This window comes from Pimephales promelas, chromosome 5 (genome assembly GCF_988280905.1).
Source record: "Pimephales promelas chromosome 5, fPimPro1.hap1.1, whole genome shotgun sequence".
NCBI classification, from domain to species: domain Eukaryota; kingdom Metazoa; phylum Chordata; class Actinopteri; order Cypriniformes; family Leuciscidae; genus Pimephales; species Pimephales promelas.
Genome location: NC_142773.1, coordinates 6,854,887 through 6,877,835, shown reverse-complemented (window position 1 = coordinate 6,877,835; position 22,949 = coordinate 6,854,887). Strand labels below are relative to the sequence as shown.

Below are 22,949 nucleotides of genomic sequence, written 5' to 3'. Positions count from 1 at the left end.
TCATTTCTACAAAAATCTGACAAATGTCTTCTTTAAAACAAGACCAAAGCACTCTTAAATTGCAGCCATTTAAGTTTGAAATGTGCATTTTCATGTCTAATCAAATAAAGGGGGGTTACACATGCTTAATTTTGTGGAACTATTGATTTAAACTTTGCTATACTGCCTTCAGGAAGGATTTACCTCATCATGGTCATGTTACACCTATATGAATCATGCTTTTAAAAAATGAATGCACACATGAATCTTATTTTTACCCATTTTATTTTTAGAGAATAAAAGACCAACAATTTGTTTAACATGATTAATTCATGTACCTTTGAAGATAATTTATATCATTCCATGCATAATATTGGAGTGGAACAATCTCATTTTGATATGCTTTAAATTGACTTTGCAACACAGCAGAATGTGTATTTTTGGTTACACTTTATTTCGATAGTCACTTTAGACATTCTACTAATTATAAGTAACTTTTCAACTACATGTCAAGAAACTGTCATTAGAGTATTAGTATATTAGAGTAGACTGTCAGTAGACTGTTAGGTTATAGTTAGGTGTTAGGCTTTAGGTTAGGAGAATAAGTTGACCTGTAGTCAACAAGTTACTTATAGTCAGTTGAATGTCTGTTGGGGGACCAACTAACAAAAGTGTTAGCAGATATTAAGCTGACAGTCTACTAATACTCTAATGACAGTTAGTTGACATGCAGTTGAAAAGTTACAGTACTTATTAGTCCAGTCATTTTAAGCCAAAATGGGGGAACAAATTGCAACAGAAGCAAACTCAACAGATTTTGTATCCTCAATATGTCCTGAGTAAGGAAAAAAAGCCCCGAAGAATCCCATTAGGGGAAAGTTTAGAAAAAGACCCAAATATATCCCATTCATACGCATATTAATTCTTTTTCTCATGTGAATAGGGTAAAAATTTTAACCTTTAGATATCATCATGAAAATCACTGAGTTCCCAGATAGCAAACTGACATTGAATCATCGTGGAAATATGACATCGAAACAACGTTGATCTGACATTGTTTTGCTCATCGAATTAACGTTGAACCAACGTCATTCTTTCAAAACTAACGGAAAATCAACTTGAAATCAACGCGTTGTTTCAACGTTATGAAAGCAAACCAATTTTCGATTTCATTTAGCTTTGAAGAATGCCGCGTCTGACGTTGGTTCAACGTTAATTCGATGAGCAAATCAACGTTGTTTCAATGTCATGAGAGACGTCGTTTCCACGTTGATTCAATGTCAGTTTGCTATCTGGGTTGATTACTTACATCAAGACAAACAAAAAATTTATTACTCTTTTCCTTACTCAGGACATATTAAGGATACAAAATGAGTTGAGTTTGCTTCTGTTGCAATTTGTTCAACCTTTTTTCATAAAATGACTGGACTATATAGTTAATAGAATGTCTAAAGTGGACTATCGAATTAGCTGGATTGTTAAAGAATAAAACTCTTTCCCATTACATTTCCAGAATCCTTTCTCTAGCCATATCTTTCCCACCACACCCTAAATACATTTTGTTTTCGGGACATGCCTATAAAGGCAAGGGAAGACCTGTGAAGTCTGTAACCGGAGGGCCTGTTTTCTCACAGGTACAGGGCGTGTGTGGACTTCTCTAGACTGGGTGTGGAAGAGCTGACAAAACAAACTGTTGCTGTGAGTCATTCTGATTAATGTGGAGATGTGTCTTAAACACTCATGACTTGTCATAGTTACAAACAATGATAAAACACAGACAATGAAGAAATAGTGGAATAGCAACACAATAGCAAACATAAGAGGTTCTTGAGGAAAGATATTAAAAATAAATGAATACCACAACAGCTATCCCATGTACTGATGAAGTGCCGGGGCATTTTTTCTGGGTCTTTTAGTTCCTGTCTTGTTTACTTTTGAGTGAACGTTATTTCTCCAGGTGTTGAGTACAGGACACATCTCTCCTCACTCACATACCTAAGTGTGACTCAGTTTCCTGGTTCATTTGCGGCAGCGTGTCCACGACTGATTCACGTATGAGAGTTTGTCTGGGGCGTTTTACTCCTCTTTAAGAAGACCGTACCTGAGAGCGATACGATTATTATACACACATCAGCCGGAGAGGAATGTCAGAGTCGACGGCATGGAGGAGTGCAGCACTGAGGGCCGTTGTGTTCGCGGCCCTGCTAGCGCTGGGGTCTGGAGGGCCCCGACCCGAACGCAGGAACCCAGACCGTCCTCAGAGAGAACAGGCAGAGTGGACTCAAAGAGTTCAGTATCCAGCATTACATGATGCTCAGCGAGTCCAATACCCTTCCATCCATGACACACAGCGGGTCCAGTTCCCCTCAGTGGAGGATGCATATCAGGTAAAGAGGAATATTATTATTCACAAGTATTGCTTTGTCATTGAAATTTGTTTATGATAGTGTTTTTTCAGAATTGCCAGGACAGAATTGTTTAATTTCTATAGTGTATCCAGGGGTGTGAAGTACTTATTACATGAGCGATACTTGCTACTCTTCAATTTAGAATTACAGAGAACCAAAGTCATGACATGAAATATATCCAAATTTTTACTCTGAGTTTTAAATCAAATTATACTCAGCACTTTTATAGCCCGTGACATTTTTTCAGCATAAGTTGTGATAGTAAAGAGATACTAAAGCAATATGTTAGTTGTAGATGTTGCTGAATGCATTTAAAAGAAAATTGCGGCTTTTTATCTCACAATACTGACTTTTTTTCTCGCAGTTAGCTTTTATATTCACAATTGCATTTTTATCTTGCAATTCTCAATTCTTTTCTCTGAATTGTGGGACATAAACTTGTTATAAAGTCAATCTCGCAATTTTGACTTTGAAGCCAGCCTGTTCTCACGTAAATGCGTCTCTATAGCATCCATTGTGTATTATTGTGCAATTTATACGCGAAAATTAGTTTTTATGTGCACATGATACGCAGTTTTCATGTGCATTTCATTCGCAGTTCATTTGCGTGTAATACACACGCACCCCACACCACTAATTCTACCCAAACGCCAAACGTATAATACACACGGACACCACTACTAATCATTTTCGCGTATAAATTGCACGATAAACACATTGCGTGCTATAGGGACGCATTTAGTATAATTGGGTTGTTGAAACCTAGCAATTGCAAGTTTATAGCACACAATTGCGACAAAATGACCAGAACTGTGATGTAAAAAGCCACGTAATAAAACTATTTAAAATATAATTGTGCCTTTTTTCTGACTTTTTTCCGCTTGCAATTCTGACTTTTTTTCCCTTACAATTCTTATTTTTTTTCTTGCAATTACAAGTTTATATTTCAAAATTCCGACTTATTTTCTCTAAATTGTGAGATATAAACTCAAAATTGTGACTTATAAAGTCCATTTCTGAAGGGAAAAATGACTAACAGAATTTCATCTCGCAACTGTGACTTTGTAACTCGCAAAAAGGTCAGAACCGTGAGATAGCCACTGAAAAGATAATTTTTTCCTCGCAATTTGTACTTTTTTCTCACAATTGCGAGTTTCACAATTCTGAACGGCATTTGTTTGCAGTTTGTGTTAATGCCTTATAATGCAGTGATTCGCAAGCAGGGGTGTGTGCTTTCCTTGTTTCCTTGCGGTTTTGCTTTGTTTAACCTGTAAAGCAAAAACTTGTAAATTGAAATCCATTTGTCATTAAAGATAACTTGGTGAGACTTTTTCACCAACTCTATATATTTCTTTTGTGAAGCACTGTAACAATGTCCACTTAAAAAAAAGAAGGATAATGGTGAATGACATCAGTAAAATATGAGTTAAATGGAACATGTCTCTGCTTTGAGTCTACAATCTTTTCGGGGTGACATATGCTTCTCATTTGCCTAATTTTTTCACTTTTTTATTTTGTGTTTTGTTTTACCCTGCAATTAAAAGCTTTGAAAAGGGATCAGTTGTATTGGTAACCATTTATTTTACAGTGTCCTTGTTACACACGCTACATGTATACTTGCCATAGTAATAACAGTAAATTACGCATTATTACATGCAACCCTCAACCAAACCCTAACTGTAACCCTACAGTACATGTAATTAATACAACTTAGTACTTAAATATGGAAATACACTGTAACAATGACTCCTTAAAGGGTTAGTTCACCCAAAAATGAAAATTCTGTCAGTATTTACTCACTCTCATGTGTTTATTTGTTCTGCTGAACATAAAGGAAGATATTTGGAAGAATGTTTTAATCAAACAGATCTCATTCCCCATTGACTACCATAGTATGTATTTTTCCTACTATGGTAGTCAATGGGGAATGAGATCTGTTTGAGGTTTGGAATAACAAGAGGGTGAGTCAATACTGACAGAATTTTCATTTTTGGGTGAAATAACCCTTTAAAATAAAGTGCAGTCTTTTTATTTCTTTTCCGACACTCCTTGTTCTACAGTGCATGTGTGTTTGTCTCTTATCAGAGATGTGGAGCGGGTCAGTATCTGGACAGAAGAGGTCAGTTTTCTCGCTGTGTTCCCTGTTCCTGCAACGGCCACTCGAATGAGTGTGAGCAGACCACCGGCCGATGTCTAGTGAGTGCTGCACTGACCTGCAATAATGCATTCTGTTAGCATGTGCACATTCATCTTTAACCCAAACACTCTGTTGAACAGAACTGCCAAGATGACACTGCGGGCGAGCGTTGTGAGCGCTGTAGAGAGGGATATTACTTTAACGCAGCTCAGAGGAAATGCATGGAGTGCCAATGTCCTCTCAGCAATGGAGCCAACAAGTAAGTCTCACATGTGTGAGGAAAAAAATACAATGTACGTTGAGTTTACTTAGAAAACAAAAATCATCCTTTTTGGGTAGATTACATACAATCTTTGTATAAATAGGTTGTGTGTTAGTATTGGTAGCCAGAAATTGAGAGTATTCGTTACTCAGTTTGACAACTTGAAAGTAGTTCAGACATCTTGGAGAATTCAAGCATGTACGAAAAATGTCATATTTACGGACAATTTGTCAACATATTGACTTTTTTTCTTGACAAAATGGTACTTTTTAAGAAATTTAACCAATCTTGACTATAGCGTTTTATAATTACCAAAGGCATGTGCAAATAGATTTTCACAACAAATGTACAATTGTTGTACATTTAAAGAGGACCTATTTTGCTTTTTAGTGTGTAATTTTTTTGCTGTTCGGGCATGAAAAAGCTCTGCAAAGTCCCTCCAGCGGGAGTTATTCTCTATATCAGCGTCAGTGTTTCTGAACTCCTGAAACGCCTCCATAGCCCAAAAACCACATCAAGACTTTGTAAAGAGCATAATAGGTCCTCTTTAAGTTCACTGACAGTTTTAAAGGATATTGTGCCATGTTGTAAATCTTTTTATTTCAATTGTACCCAATGAAATGATGCATTTATGATGTGGCATATCTTTCTGCAGTTTTGCAGTGAGCTGCTCTGAAACACGCGGCAGATTCCAGTGTGTGTGTAAAGAGGGTCACACAGGCGAAAGATGTGAGCGGTGAGTGATCTTTCCATAAATTATCCCTGTGTGCTTTACATATGCAGTGTTTATGTAAAAACTCAAACTCATATCATCTATGACTACTCATGAAAAGACTAGCTTTTCCAGGCTGCTTTATGCTGATTAGACACTGGTATTAACCTGTTTTTTCTACTGAAGCTGGATGTTCAGAGAAGTCAACACATTGTGAATTACCACATACGATCATCTCGTGACATCGGTCTGCTGATATATTGGAGAAGTATCTGTAATGAAGCGTTTCTGGCCATGTTTCCTCAGATGTTCCTCAGGATATTACGGTGATCCTCTGGTTTACGGTGGGCGCTGTCGTCTGTGCAACTGTGCTGGAAACTTGTGCGACTCGAAGACTGGAGGTTTGGATTTATTGGTTTAGTTTGTGCATTTCAAGGGTGAATGTCACATTTCAACTTAAAATAATACAAACATAGCACCATAAAGTTTTTTAACCTTTCCCATTTCACCCTCAAACTAACTCATTTTCTCATTACTGTACTACAAAAATATATGTTTGTCTGCTGTAGATTTGTAATGTAGTAACACAATAGTTGTTTATACTAATATTGAAATTGTGTGTTGAAATACTCTCAACATGTCTTGTTCTTTCACAGTGTGCAGGAATTCTCTAGAGCTCCAAGACACAAACACAGAAGAACAGTGTGAAGGTAAAGGATATTACTGGAAATCCATTATTTTCAGTATTTCCTTATGTTCTTTTGTAACGCCGTATGTCATTTTTCAGAGTGTGATAACTGTGCTCAGACATTGCTGAGCGATCTGGAAAAGCTTGATGTTGAGCTGAGAAGAATCAAAGATCAAATGGATTCAGACTCTCTCAGACCTTCATCTAAAGAACATCTGAGAAAACTTGAAGACGCCATAACCGCCACAACGGTATCTCCTTCTGTAGTTTCCCTTTTTATTCCTCAGTGTTCTGTCCTTTTTTCTTCCTAGTAAAGGCAAATTGCACAGAGAACAAGTGTGATCATGTTAACGTGAATAGTCTATCACACACACTGCTGTTCTTTTTCGGAAAGGTTATTGCATTAAAATAAGTGGGTGCCTCAAAGATCATAGTGATTATTATTTACCTCAGAACCCACATCCATCTAATGATCATAAGGAACATGTGTTCTGGAACATTCAGTGGGTAATTTGGTGATTCAGCTAAAATTTCAGACATGACAGAACAGTCATTGTACTTGGAAACGTGTTTCAACCACTAAGGCAAAAGCAAAGCAAATTTTTTGCAAAAGCATTTTTTTCTTACATTTTATGACTTTTTGGGAATTTTTAAATCAAACTAGCTGACAGTCAGAAAATTCCAATAACTTGATGAAAACAAATGTGCAAGTGTAACATATTTGTATTTCATAAATCTGCCCCAATTGACAAATTTCCGTAATCTCTTTAATAGTAATTTTAATAGTAAAGATTTATTCTTATTTAAAAACCCCTTTGAACTGCCCTTTAGACAATGTAGTGAATGACTACACTTTAACCATCAGGTGCTCATCGTTTCGGAGTCACACTTGTTATCTTCCCGGTAAAAAAAGTGACCGGACACCTAAAAATGAAACTTTCTCCATCCCAGTAAAACCAATGCAATTTATTTTTGTTCTATAATATTTATTCTTTTTAATTTAGTATTTTGAGACAATTTAATTGAATTTATTCATATTTATGCAATATTTATGGTTTATTTTTGCCATGGAAAAAAAAAATATTTTTCTATATATATATTATTTTTTTCAAAAAAATATTAATGCAGTATTTTAGTTTAATATAGAGTCAAGGCCTTCGGAAAAAAAATATCTTTTTAAGAAAATTAGCACCATCTTGTTACAGTATAGAGAAAAAGCGTAGAATCATAGTGTAACCACTAGAAGGCATGTACAGCTCTCTATGGAGAGGCATGTGAATTCCCCAGCTGTTTATGAACACATTTTTTTTTTTGTTGGTGGATTTGAATATATAGTTGAAACAATCTCAAAAACTATTTCTTATTTTTTTAAAAAAATGACAAAAAACAAAAATTGACTATTTTTTTTTTTTTTTTACAATTTCCCATTCATTTCCTATGGGGGTCATTTTTGACCAAAGACCACAAGTGTGACTATTAAGACCACTTAGCATGCTCAGTATGTTTGTTTTGGACTCTTGATGTTTTAGAGTGTCAGCCCTTCAATGCTGAGCACTTTTTTTCTGCATCGTGGCCGATTTGTAGATTGTACACACAAAAATTCTCAAAGTTTTTGTCAATTTCCCATTCATTTCCTATGGTCGGTCATTTTTGACCGAAGAGCACAAGTGTGACTATTTTTTTACCACCACTTAGCCTGCTCGGATCATGACCTCAATTTTTTTTGTGTTCACATACCCAATGCCATAAAAGTCACCAAGTTTCGTAACATTCCGATGAAGCTGTGATTTTTAAAATTTCAAAACAGAAAATTTTTCGGTCAGAAATGACCGAAGAGCACCTGAGGGTTAATGTTTTAAAACCTTTCCCAAACTCAATACACATTAACTAAACGATATATAACAATACGTTTCAAATAACATAAATGAATAATAACATGAATAGGCTAATAAACACAAACTCTTAATATTAATGCCTTTTTTTCAGAATCTGGTGGATACATTCAGCTTCACAGTCAACAATCAGAAGCCTAAAGTTAACCAACTGGAACAAGATGTGATCAGTATGGGCGATGATATGGACAATCTAAAAGAACAGGTACGGAGACTTTTCTCTGATAAACAAATGCAGATTTCATGGAGAAGACTGCGTTTCAGCAAGTTAGAATTGATTTAAGGTGGTGATGGCACTCTCATGGAGTGAGAGACCTGGGTTCGAATCCACTGTGTCCCTGAGCAAGACACTTAACCCCTAGTTGCTCCAGAGGCGTGTGACCTCTGACATATATAGCAATTGTAAGTCGCTTTGGATAAAAGCGTCAGATAAATGAATAGTTGTAAATTTAGTGTGTCTAAATCTGTCTATTTTCATTGAACCTGCTGCAGGAATCAAATAATCCACCAAGTCTTTATATCTCCAGGTCCAGAAGCGATCAGACGACTCTCAGAAAGCTCTTGCTAATGCTGAAAACAGCCACCAAAGGGCAAAAGATCTGGACACTGAGGCACAGAATCTCCTTGCAAAAATAAAAGGTAAACACGCAAAGGGTGTTTTGCTAATAAGAATCGACCTGTAATTCTATTTGAGAATGAGGACAGCGAATTGGTTAATAAACCAAAAGGTTAAAAAAAAAACATAAAAGTTCACATGGAGTTAACTTGGCAAACTGCATTAGCAGCGCTCCTTTTGTGTCCTGAGTTGAAAAGTCCCCCCAGGTGTGCAGTTTGTATGCCGAATCAATCCTCTTGTGTACTAGGCCTGTGCTGACAGATCCTGTAAACAATCCCATAATGCACTGACCCTATGAATGTTCCCAGCCACAGCTCCTTTATTTTAAACACCCCACAGTACATGGGTTGTCTTTTTTTTTTATTAAAATTTTAAGAATTTTTTGAAGAAAGTTTAGAATATACATTTTAAAAAAAAATCTTCTAAGTGCACAAAAGTGATTAGAGTCCCCCGTAGTCAATAATTGTATCCCTTAAATCTGACATAATGACATATTTTAGTTTTTTCCTTGAAAAAAATGTCTTCATGCCTTAAAATATCTTGAACTCAACACCCTTGCCTCATTTAGTATGTGTGGTTCAATGAATATGCAAATTTGCCCCGCCTCCACTCACTCGCACAGCGAGATCCACTAGTTGACGATCACACCTTGATCTGGGGTGCGTTTCCCAAAACCATAGTTGCTAACTAGTTAGCAACTTTGTGTTTCCCATTGCCAACCAACTAGGTTGCTAACAGGTTAGCAACTATGGTTTTGGGAAACGCAGCCCAGATTGGGTCACAAGGTCGTTGGTGACGTCAGAAACACCAGCGATTTCAAACCGTGTTTTTGAGACCGTCTTTGGTTTACTGCAGTTTTAAGGAGAAAATACTTAGCTGCTTATGAATTTACACATGGTTTGTTTTAAAGCATTTTAAAAACACCAGATAGACACATAAACAACATTAAAAGCTGGATTTTCACTTAAAGTAACAATTTATGTGATGTATTTGAATTCTAAATCCTCGATGTGTTGTTCAGAGCTCCTGAAACAGCTCGCGGACTCCAACAGCAGTGGAGCATCTCTTCCCTCCGCGGATCTAGCCAAACTTCTGGAACAGTCCGAGAACATGGTGAAGGAAATGGAGATGCGAAGCTTCACAACACAGAAAGATTCAGCCAAGAAAGAGCAAGCGGAAGCAAACAAATGTATTTATTCCCTAATCAAACTATTGATTTAGTCTGTGAACGTCTAAGCTGCCTATGCTAACATGTAGGCTAATAGTTATAGGCACTGGCTACATTAATGTGTGGTTGTATGACTTTTATGTTTTCCATACAGTTTTAGAGGATGTTAAAAACATCATAAAGCAATGCGATGAGAATGAAGTGGCAGCCAAGCGTGTTGATAGCCTGCTGAGCAACTATGAGGCCAAGCTGAAAGAGTTGGAGGGTTTGCTTAAACAGGCTGATAGCACTGTGAAGAAAGCCAGCAATCAGAATGACATCAATGCTGAAGGCCTTAAAGACATTCTGGTAAGCATCAAGTGCTTTAAAATCCTCAAAACACGTTCTATCAAGAGGGAATGATTTTAGGTTAAGGTTTTAAGGTCTATAAGGTTTTTCCTTTTTTTTGTTTTAGAATCGAGTGAAAGATTTGGAGCGCGAGAGAAACATTGTTGGGAATCAGATTGCTCTTGCAGTGAACCAGCTCAAAGACACCAAGGACCTCTTGAATATGTTCAACGACAGTAAAACGGTAAACTTTTCAGAAAAATGTGCTTAATATTTGTGTTTGGAATAACGCAGTTTAAAATAACGGAGTTAGGTTAACTTGTGAAACTGCTAAAAAAAAAATCCAAATTCTTTGACATATTGCAACTTTTTTTTTTTTTTACAGTAACGCAAATAGTTACTTTCCCTGGTAACGAGTTACTTTTATTATAGAATAATTTAGTTACTACTCAGTTACTTTTTGGAACAAGTAGTGAGTAACTATAACTAATTACTTTTTTAAAGTAATGTTCCCAACACTGCTTAGTTTAAGAAACTACAGAGGATTTGGACAGATTAAAAAACATTTTTAGAAACTATTATTTAAAGCTTTGTTGTTGTTTTTTTGCAGTGTGCATTTCCCCCGTAATAACACAATGCTAAAAAAAAAAAAACTCTACATATAATAATTATAATTGAAGGTTTAAAAGAACAGAATTGATCTGAAATAGAACATTTTGTAACATTATACATGCCTTTACTGTAACTTTTGATCAATTTAATGCATCCTCCTTACTAAGTATTAATTTCTTATTAAAAGAAAACATCTTACTGACAACTAACATTCGAATAGTAGTGTATAATTGCACTAAAGCTTCTATTTGAGATAAATGCTGTTCTTTAGAACTTTCTATTATTTAAAGATTCCAGCAAAAATAAATTATGCAAAATAAACTGTTTTCAACATTGATAATTATCATAAATGTTTCTTGAGCATCAAATCATCATATTAGAATGATTTCTGAAGGATCATGTGACACTGAAGACTGGAGGAATGATGCTGAAATTCAGCTTTGATCACAGAAACACATTCGATTAAAATATAGAAAACAGTTATTTGAAACTGTAATAATATTTCATAGTATTATTGTTTTTGGATTAAATTTATATGGAAGCTTGTTTCCGCCACTGAATAAAATAAATAAATAATTGTGACTTTTTATCTCACAATTGCAAGATGTGAAGTCAGAATTGTGAGAAATAAAGTCGCAATTGCGAGATAAAGTCGCAATTATGAGAAATAAAGTCGCAATTGTGAGAAAAAAATTCAGAATTGAGACTTTTTATCTCACAATTCTGACTTTAAAACACATAATTGCGAGTTTATATCTCAAAATTCTGACATCTTTTCTCAGAATTGTGAGATATAAACTCACAAGGACAACTTTTTTTTCCCCTCAAGTTTATATCACTCAATTCTGACGTCATAACATGCAGCTGCGACCTTATATCACACAAGTCTGACTTTATATCTTGCAATTCTGGGAAATAAAGTCAGAATTGCGAGATGTAAACTCGCAATTGTGAGAGAAAAAAACAACTGTGAGATAAAAAAGTCGCAATTACCCTTTTTATTTTGCAATCTGTCGTGGAAACAAGCTTCCATAAATGTATGCTGCCTATACCAATATATATTTTTTCATGAATATTTATATTTAGGCTAATATGTTTTAGAATGAATTCATTAATTGGCTTTTTCTAATAGCTTCCAGTTACAGATCAGTTATTTATCAGTTACAGTTTCAGTGATTTCACTGGTGACACATCCTCTTATTTTCCCACAGGAGTACGAACAGCTTGCCGCGCAACTTAATGGCGCAAAGACTGAACTCAAGGATAAAGTCCAAGTTATCTCACAAGCTGCAGCCAAAGAGAAAATTGTGAAACAGGCAGAAGAACATGCGGAGAACATGTACAAACTGGCCAAAGACCTCCAAGAGTAAGAGGTTTTATGAGTTTACTGACACCTGAGATCATGAGTGCCTCTCGTGTTACCACAAATCTTCCCGTGTCACTCAATCAGATAAATCATGCCTAACCTTCACACCCCTTCTCAGTCATTTTTTTTATTTTAATGGCATGTTTCCTCATACATGTATATCTTCCACGTGATTTTTCTCCTTGTTGATGTGAATAGCAGTGATCTTTTCTCTCGGACAGGGCTGTGCAGAATGTGAGTGGGCGCTCTGGTGTGCAGACTGCTCTCTCTGGGATAGAGGCGTACAAAAACATCACAGACGCTATCAATGCTGCAGAGGAGGCTGCAAAGAAGGCCAAAGAGGCGGCAGACAAAGCACTCATTGTAGGAGACCTTCTCTAATTAACATACATCTCAAAGTTAGGATACATACATTGCCCCAAAAAGTATTTGGACACTTCAGAATGCCAATGATTTATATAAAACATAAAAGGAAACGCACTTTTCAAGCCAAGCATTTCACAAAAAGAAGTTTAAACTCCCCCTGTAGTCAAACATTTTATACATTAAAACTCATTTTTGACCACCAAAATTACATATTTACATTTTTTTTCTTGACAAAAACTTATTCATGCCTTAAAATAGCTTGAATGTAACTCGACACCCTTGCCTTATTTAGTATATGTGGTCTATGAATATGCAAATGAGCCACTCACTCACTCAGCTCAGAGATCCAGTCGCTGACGATCACACGTTGATCTGATTGGTTACAACGTTGTTTGCGACGTCAGAAATTTTACACATGGTTTGTCTTAAAGCATATTAAAAACACCACATAGACATATAACAACATTAAAAGCTGGATTTTTAACTTTCACCACACCATTTTTAACTAAGAACGGAAAACGTCAAGCGTTTTGGCTGTTTATTTACATGACAACAGTGTTTTGGGTACCTTAAAAAGCAATGTATGTGTATTACGTGTTCAGTCTATAGGCGCGTAGCGTTTCTTGTGACATCGCCAACTACTGGCCGGGCAGCAGAATACAGCGTTTTTGGTTGTTTTTGCGAATTCGTGTGAATGGAGATCGTTTTGACGTTTTTCAACATTGTCGTCTATACATGAAAAACACAAAGGAAAAAATTAGTTTTTATTTTAATACATTGTTGTCTTGTAAAGTTAAAAATGATTAAAACAAAAGATTTAGTGTTGTAAAATGACAAAAAGTGTATTTGTGAAATAATAGCTGAACATGTCCATAGTGTGATCAATTACATCTATGGGAACTGACTTAATTTCGATATTTTGTCAGTAATATATTTTTAAGAGCGACTTTTGTTGATTTTTCTTTTCAGGATGTCATTCAAGGGGACTTAATCAACAGGGCAAAAAATCTGAAAAACAATGGCACTAACCTACTTAAAGATGCCAAAAACGCAGCTAAAGATCTAAAAGGTGAATTTAAAATAAAAACTTAACTACAAAGATCAATCTACATATCGAACTTGATTTCATTTAATCAATCATTGGTTGCTTAACTGTTATTACGTCTTTCTCAGGAGCAACCAAAGACCTCAATAATCAGAGGGACCGTTTGCGAGATGCTGAGGAGAAAAAGAAAGCACTAGAGAAGGATCTGCTCACAGCCCAGGATGGGTTGAGAGGAATTCAGCGAGGTAAGAAAAAGACCATTGTTTGAAACAATTAAGCCCATTCCCTACACGAGACGCCTTCATATAACCCGATGCTTTTGGTAGCGGAGTTCATTGAGACGTTTGTTTACAGAGGCTTTATGAAAGGACGGGTACTGGCATGTTTGATTTCCACTCATTGTATCTTATGTAGTTTTCTTTGCTGGGGACAAAATGGACAACTAGTCCAAACCTGAGGGGTGTTTCCCGTACAATGATGTAACTCGCTGCTTTACTACCATAGTACGGTGCATTGTTGAAGAAATCCACTAGCTAGTTGTTCCCGAAACTATATTGTCGCAAAGTGGTCGTTCAACCATGTTGGTTTATGAAGTCACGTGGATGGTGGAGTAATCACTTATTTTAATGAAACTGTTTGAGATCGAATTAATGATAGATGTTTTGATTTAAATTATAGATATGGCATCTGAGGAATATTTAAAAATGTTCTCACTTATTTCGCTTTATTTCCAGATTCAATCATAGACTCGTTCTTACATAGTAGAGCATGTTCGCACATGCGCACTCCTCAAAAACGGTACTTTAAATCTCTTTACAAACTAAAAGATGTAAATTACATTTTTATATGTATTCTAAATAAAAGACAGATTTTACTGAATGTCAGCTTGCTTATTATGCTCAAGATAAGGATTTATTAAATCCACATGTCATGGAATCTAGAAACTGCTTCTAACTGCAGCTCGAGAGCTGTCGCTCAAACACACAACTCTGCGATGCTGTTTGCGAATGTTCGTTGGAACGATTGTTTCGGGAAACACCGACTCGTTGAACTGCTGATAACGACGAAACTTGCGACCACGATGCTTCCGGGAAACGCATCCCAGCTTAGTCTGATCAATGGGTGCAGATTAGCTGTCAACTTAGAGCTTTTGAGACTATTTGGGTTATGAATATGCTTGCAAAATATGTTTTCATTTTGTCTGATCACAGATGACATTGGTAAGATCATCGACGCTGCTAAGAAAGCGGCGGCGGAAGCCAATCGCAGCACAAGTGACACAATGGACCAGCTTAATGACATCAAAGCGGAAATTACCAACATCTCGATTAGTCCTTCAGTTTCCAATATTGACAGTGTTCTCAATAATGTGGAGATGACTGGTAAGTACTGCACCTTTAATGGGGTGTAGGTGTTGTTTTCAATCATTTTCTTCACCAGCTTTTGTATTGTTTTCTCACTTTCTCCACGCTTTCCATCTCACAGTCAAAAACCTGAGCGGCTCCGTCCCGTCCCTGCTGGATAAAATAGAAGAGCTGAATTCTCAGATTGGCTCCGGGAACAATGTGTCTGAAAATATCAATAAGATAAAGGAACTGATTGAGCAAGCGCGTGAGGCTGCTAACAGAGTAAGAAAATTAATTTTTATATCCTACTCATTGAAATAGAACATTGGCATAAAATAGGTATTTTCCAACCACATCTGAATTGAATTAGTCGAGAAATTCTTTAGACTTTGAGCAAACAGTCTACTAATGCTCTAACAACTGATAGTAGGGATGCACCGATATGAACATTTTGGCCGATAACCGATAATTCTTTATTTTTGGAAAAAGCCAATAGCCGATATTGCCCGATAAATCTAAATCTGAATTTTTATATAAATTTTTAGAGCCTGATTACAAAAAAGTCTCACCATTAAAAGCCATGTCCCAAGCACACAACTATAATGTTCTCAGTATAGTTTTATGTAGTCTATTTGACGGACTTGCGTTCTACTTTTGAAGCGATTCCAAATGTCAAGTAATTCAAAACCATCACCAAGTTCCATCACCAAAAGTCTCAAGTTGCGCATGCAATGACAATAAATTTAATTCTATTCTATTGAATTCTATATTTTATTCTAATTACAGATGGATTTGTAAATACATTATTCCTAGCTTGATATATAGATATCCATAAATATCTATTTTTCCCCCATCTATTATGTGAACACAATGAAAAAAATATTTTAAACCTGGCTTTATCTACGTAATAGGCTACTCAGATTTCTTTTTTATATATATATATATATATATGCAAATTCGCACATATTTAATTAGACAATGCCTAATAATATAAGACCTGAGACTTGACTTGGACACGTGGCAAAAGACTTGAGACTTAACTTGAGCTTGCCCCTCAAAGACTTGAGACTTGACTTGGACTTCCATAAAATGACTTGTGAACATCTCTGGTTGACATGTAGTAACAAAGTTACTTGTTTTCAGTAGAATGTATATTGGGGAGCATCACAATAAAGTGTTACCAAATGACAAGATAAATAGATTGAAACAAAGAAACAAAGTCATTTTTTTCTTCTCCTCCTTAGCGTATATATACACTCCTTTTAAAATTGAACCTTGTTTGCTCTATGAATGCAGTTATTTCTTCAATGGTTCAGAAAGTTATACAGGACCAGAGTTTAATCTCCCTGAATTTCAACTGCCTTTAGCAATACATCAGGAAAACCTCATGTGGTTGACCAACTCATGGAGTGTTGTTCAGTATGGTAAAGAATTTTTCACTATTGTCAGGGTAGATAATACATCTAATGTAATTCGACAAAAAATGAAAAGGAGTCTGTCTTTGAAAGGTTGTACTTTCTAAAGGTTATAAGACCGGTCTAGTTTTCATGACCCATAACTCTTTTACCTATTGAAAGCTTTTGCATAATGTTGCATGGTCCTCTTGACGTTTTAAATCTGTTGCAGATCGTCGTCCCTATGAAATTCACTGGCAATGGTTATGTGGAGATGCGTCCCCCGAGAGATTTGGATGACCTGCGGGCGTACACCTCTCTCACCCTCTCCCTCCAGAGACCCGAGAAACCCCCCGTTCGAGGGGACGGCACCAGGCGGCGTCGTCGCCAGACCCAGAAGGGCGAAGACGATCTGTTTGTGCTATACCTCGGGAAAAAAGACGTGAGTGTGATTAGCCTACCTGTCCTGTCAATTGTGTCCGGATACAAGCTCATATTAGCTCGAGGCTACTAATTGTTACTCTCATTACTGCATTAACTGAACGTTCTCACAGGCATCCGGAGACTTCATCGGCATGGCTCTTCGAGCTAATACCCTGCATGTCATTTATAAACTCAATGGACAGGAGTATGATGTTGAGACAACCAAGATCACCGAGTCCTCATCTAGCCTGGCTTTCTTTGACAAAATCGACCTTTACAGGTATAGTAACATGCGGCACCAATTAAAAAAGAACCATTGGTATATATTCAGTTTGTTTCATATAGGCAGAAACAGTTATTCATGTGGTTTGGTTTAAATCCAGTCAACGCTGTAACTCAATCCCAGTGTAGCCACGTTAGTTCCTGAAAGCTATCGATTTTATTACCGTCTATAAATCTTCAGTTTTTAGATTTGCAGAGTAAGTGAGACATTGTGATGCTGTAAAAATCGCTGCAGTATTAACACGTCCAGTATAACATATTTGTACTACGTCTGAAAAAAATGCAGTACTTTTTAAAGTTCCGGATGTAAATGGGCTTCCGCAGCAGAGGAACACTTTAATAGTTCCTGTAACTATTGGTGGAAGTGCCCGTTTTCGTGTTCGATCACAGGAACTGGGAAGGATTTTAGTTCTAGGAACGCCTTTTGGAGGAACTAATTTAGCTCCTACTTCAGAGTCGTGTCTAACCCGGCGTAATAGGAACTACAAGGCCGAAAGCATGCCATAGGGAACATCGGCACCGCCTTTTTTAAAAAGACGTTTTTTCGTAAACACACAGTTTTCTTACTCCCCAAACTAACATATAGACAGTTGTCGGCATAGAAATATAAAGAAAGCTAATATTAACTCCTTTGTCTGTGGCATGGTGTTCCTTTCTCAGCCTCGATGATATGTACTGTGCGATTTCGTCTCTTAGCCCTCCTTTTTGCTCTTTCAGTCGCATTCCATTGTGGTTTATTATTAAACCCACGACGCACATCAAAAACACAACTCCGATTGTTAAATGACGTCATTGTCGGCAAGCTAACGCCACTTCAGAGGTCCTACTAGCAGTGCGAATGCAACCAGGAAAACAGCCATAGGGGAAAATTTAGTTTTTGGGGGACCCAAGAGGTATCTGTTATTATCTCCTGCAGTGTCTATCAGGTTTTACTTACACATCTCCAAAGAAAAAATCCAATACAAATATAGCAAGTTTAAAAGAGTAGCAAATATAAAAGAGTTTGATGTTGAGTCACAAATAGCTGCCATTAAGAATGCTCTAAATAAATAAAATATGTTGATTTGTCCTTTCATATGTTCATATGTTTATACAAGTTAGAACTACAAATACTATCACAGCTGAAATGTTGAACTTGCATTATATTGGTTGATTCAATGGGATCCCATTAGTTAATAAGCATTAACTAACACTAAAAAGTACATTTTTTACAATATTTATTCATCTTTTTTAATGTTAGTTGATAAAATACAACTGTTCATTGCTAGTTCATGGTCCATTGCATAATATTAACAGGTATATTTTTGATTTTAATAACTAGACTATGACTATTATGCGTTGGAACCATTTTCCAGTTATTTTTTACTAAAGTAGTTAATCTCATTGTACAAGTTTTCCATTATTTTTTATCTACTATGTCCACTTCTTTTTTATTTGTTGCCCACCTAGAATTTATCAAGATGCACAAGTCGTTCACACACAGCAGTTCACGTCCATCAATCCGAAGCCTCCGCAGACGATGGGAAAGATGGGACAGCTGACGCGTAACCTGCTGGATCTCAGTCCAGATAATGTGGTCTTCTATGTAGGAGGTTATCCAGATGACTTCACAGTAAATATGCCTTTTTTTTCTCCTAGTGTCATTGGATTTTGTGTGATGAGCTCTTTAATTCTTGGTTCATTTACATATTTATTAATTTCATTTGTATTTTCCTTTTTTAGCCACCAGTCTCACTCAACTATCCCAAATACAATGGCTGCATTGAGTTCTCCACCTTTAATGACAGATTTGTTAGTCTGTACAACTTTCAGAATGCGGTTAACATCAACACAGAAACCCCTTGCAAGAGGTAAGCTCTCAACGTGTGAATGGTTTGACGCTTATGTACTAATTAATAACGTATCAACAAAAAAAAAAACTTTGCTTCCCTTTTTGTTTGCTCAGACAACTCACAGTGTCAGAGACAGATTACTTTCAAGGCACTGGTTACGCCAAAGTCCTGCTTGAAAGATTCATCAACAATCTACTGATCCAGCAGAAAGTGCAAACCCGAGCTAAGGATGCTCTTTTGCTCTTTTTAGGAGATGAGAATGATGTGAGAATTTGTTCACACCTATTGAACCTTTTTCTGTTGTGTCTTGTATACCGTTTTTGAGACCTTTCATTTATTTATTTGCTTCATACCCTATTAGGACTTTTACTACAGTGTCTCTCTTGAGAGAGGTTACATTGTTCTACGTGGCCGGGACAAAGATACTATTTTTGAGCCCGTCATAAGTGTGGATAAACCAAGCCTTTTTCCGGTAAGAAAGAATGAGGCTAACTGTTTCTCTAATATACTGTACGTCATAATCATGGCAGTGAAAATGAACTTGCCCTTTTTTCTTCCGTATTTCAGGTGATAGATGTGAAAGTCTACATTATTGCAGGGAAGGAGTTTAAGGTCCGAATAGGGGACACCGAGGTCAAAAGGACGGACGTCATTCCACAAAAGTTCAAGCACTTCTACATCGGTGGCATACCTAATGTTTTGCGTGAGAGGTCGGTGTCTTCATGTCTTCCCTTTAACCTATTGTGATTAACCAAGTGATTCAGCTAAACTATTGCTAATGGTTTACTAATTCTGAATTATTGTACTCTAGATACAATATCACTACCCCTCCTCTGCAAGGGTGTGTGAAAATCGGCACTGCTGGTAATATAGTGCCAGACGTTCTGGAGAGAGTGGGGATTGGCAGAGGATGCTCTGATGACTTACTGGTAATCAAGTTCATATTTCATTATTTGCATAGTGCATTTAAATGAGATACGCTTGCTTGATTTGATCAACATGACCCAAATGGGCAAAAATAAATCATTTCTTAACCATCATGCTCTTTTCCAGATGATCAGGAAAGCTGAGTTCAGTCTAGGCAGTGCATTGGGGAAACTCCGTGAAGACTTCAGCTTAGACGATGTGAACCTTTCACTCGGCTTCAAGAGTACAAAACCAGATGGTGTCCTGCTGCAGAACAGCAAAAATGTACATCCCCTCTACAATTACACACACTATATGGTCAAATGCATGTGTACACTCTTCTGATTAAAGGGATACTTCACTTCTGGAAAGATGAATGTGTATTTAAAATGGGTCATTTATGTAGAAGAAATGTGACATTATTTTTTGAATTTGGAGCTTTTTAGACTGAGAAAAGCTAGAAAATGTATTTTTGGCTTATGTGGATGAAAGACAACAACTCCCAGAATGCACTTGCTTCGCTGCCCTAGGAGGCCACGCCTACCGGTAATAGAGCGCACTAGTTAAACAACAAGTCTAAGCTACTAGTGAGTCTCCGCGATGAGTCTGCCCGAAAATGTGTTGCAAGATCGCCCAAAATTGTCCGGGATTCTGCTTTTGCGTTCTACAGTCATCATTCATTATGTTTACTGTGGCGAGCAGGACAAGTGAGGGCCGTGGGAGAATGGCGTGAGGCCGGTGGCGTGATTACCGATGAGCGACAGCTGTGAGACGCACCGGTCTCATATCTCTCACGGAGGAGCGGGAATTTTCTTAGCGATGTTAAAACGCACATCAACCGATCACTTGTTTAGTGTTCATGTAAACACTACATTCAGATTCACCAATCAGAATAAATTCAGTTAGATTGAAACAAAAGGTGTGAACAATGAATAGCGACTGCAGAAAGCTGGACAGCTGGACATGTCATGGAAAAAGAGGATGGTAACCGCTACTACTCAGCTTTCTCCACAGAACAAGAGCCTGCTAGCTTAGCTTCCAAAAAAAGATGGCTGAGATCCCACCCTCTATGGGCGGGTTGAGAACATGCGGGACAGCCCCTACTACTGACTGTAGTCTTTAGCCTCTGGCCAAAAAATCCTCCGATGACACAAAATGGCGATTTTTGCGTCATCGGAGGATTTTTTCCAGACAAAAAATACATAAATATCTTGTCTCAGTAAAATAAACCTATAGTAAAATACTACAGGTTTCCTACTAATACAAAGCTTAATGCTAAATCCTGAATTATCCGTTTAATGGTTTTGGCTATTCAAGTAATTTATGCAATGTCATACAATTAATTATGATTTTATGTAAAAAAAATTCACTTGAATTTCAGAATGGCTTAGCATTTGATTTATTCTCCGAAACCTGCGGTACTAAATCTGACACGAACAAAACTTTGGCCAGTTGTATAAACCAAGCCAATATGTGTCTTAAGAACTAGTCTGACTAAGTGGGCAATCAGTCTTACTTTTCATTCGCAATTTACAAACTGTATGAAATCACACAGAACTTCTCATTATGAATTAACATTGTCACTGTGATTTTTCTGCAGAATAATAACATTGAACTTTCCATGGAGAAGGGATATGTGGTCCTGAAATTCCAAGGCAACATGTGGAAATCTACTAAACAGTACCAGGATGGTGAATGGCATTATCTCACTGTTTTCGGGCAGGGTCAACGGTAAGATTCATTTGGTTTTGACATCAATTTTTGTGATATACCAAAATCGGTATGGAAACTTAGCTATTGTAACTTTTGTAAGGAGGGTTCGCTTTCTATAAATTATATTCTGACACCTCAGCTATGAGAAGTGTGCCAAATGAATGGTTCATGTGTAGATATACAGTAAATACTGATAAACATGAGTCTCTTAAAATATATATATATATATATATATATATATTAATATTCACCTTTGTTTTAGACTTGAACTTCGTGTTGATGAAGAGGATGTTGGACAGAGAGAGAGGGACCCTTCGCTCGTCCAGTATTCCTCTAGCGTACTCCTGGGCAAGGACACCTTTGAGGGCTGCATCTCCAACCTTTATCTTAGGAGGTCACTATTTCTAACACTTATTGAACCTATCTATTATTTCTGCACTGGAAAATTTCAACCCTTGCCTAAATTTCTTTCTAAATTCACTTGCATAAACATTACATTATCTCTGGGTTTAAATCAGGAAAAATGTGTAATGTGTCAGCTCTTATGTTTATTTGTATGTGTGTGTGTGTTTGCAGACCTGAATCTCTTTACAGAGCAGAGGACCTGAGTACTTACTCTTCCACAGGAGACGTGCTGTTGAGCTCATGCAGTGCCACACAAAATATGTAGCAGCTCCAAATCATGGCGTAGCTGTTAGTAGGTTGGTTAATTTTTATCACCATTAAAACGGCATTAAAACATTGTTTTGTCTTAACAGCAAACTCAGTGTTCTGTTTTGTATTTTTTTTTTTGTGTCCAGAGATGAAGAGTACCTGAGACACACATTTTACTGGGAGATATTTGGAACCAGCGCTGTTATTTTGTCAGCTATCAAGCTACTTTAACCGTCTACTGCGCTGTTGTTATTTTCATAATTAAAACATTTTAATTGCATATCTGTTGTAGTGCTTAATATCATGGTGCCATAATTGATTCAAAAACCATTGTAAAAGAATACAATTCAAATGTTGGTATTGGAAACAGTAGTGTTGTTATTGAAAGGATGCATCTCATCTAAATGCTGATTGTAACACTCCATTGCATGGGTGTGGCGGTGGTCTTTTTTGAATAAAAATAAATTAATTAAATTAAATTGCCTAAGTATTATTCAAATCAATATTTCTTCTTTTAAACATTTTTTGTTTAAAGGGGTGGTAAAAATTTGAGGGTTTGCAAAAACACACTGTTTTGTACATGGTAGTGTTGTCACGATACCAAAATTATTGTTTCAATACCGATACCAAGTCAAGAAGTGCGATTTCGATACTTTTCCTGAAAAGGAAAGTATTTCTTATAAGGTCGTTTCACATGCACTTCCTTTGCGTAGGTCTGTGCTCTTATTAATGCTGTAATAACCTCAATAAATCACTGACAAACATGCACATGCTCTGATTATAATCATATAGCCTATAGATAATTTTAGCTGATGTTTTGT

The 22,949-nt window shown here is 36.7% G+C and overlaps 1 protein-coding gene across 1 annotated transcript; it reads left to right on the top strand.

Moving 5' to 3' along the window:
- Positions 1-2,099: 2,099 nt before the first annotated feature.
- LOC120492828 (laminin subunit alpha-3) lies at positions 2,100-22,595 on the top strand. Its single transcript, XM_039691108.2, has 31 exons — positions 2,100-2,366; positions 4,473-4,583; positions 4,665-4,783; positions 5,442-5,522; positions 5,805-5,899; positions 6,155-6,208; positions 6,286-6,437; positions 8,173-8,283; positions 8,606-8,717; positions 9,716-9,883; positions 10,017-10,210; positions 10,317-10,433; positions 12,013-12,167; positions 12,389-12,530; positions 13,503-13,602; positions 13,707-13,823; positions 14,790-14,960; positions 15,064-15,206; positions 16,551-16,760; positions 16,873-17,021; positions 18,473-18,635; positions 18,746-18,873; positions 18,969-19,119; positions 19,217-19,327; positions 19,423-19,565; positions 19,667-19,784; positions 19,909-20,046; positions 21,362-21,492; positions 21,737-21,868; positions 22,051-22,175; positions 22,275-22,595. Exons 1-30 carry the CDS (start codon positions 2,124-2,126, stop codon positions 22,142-22,144), a joined length of 4,053 nt encoding a protein of 1,350 aa, XP_039547042.2. The 5' UTR covers positions 2,100-2,123; the 3' UTR covers positions 22,145-22,175; positions 22,275-22,595.
- Positions 22,596-22,949: the final 354 nt, after the last annotated feature.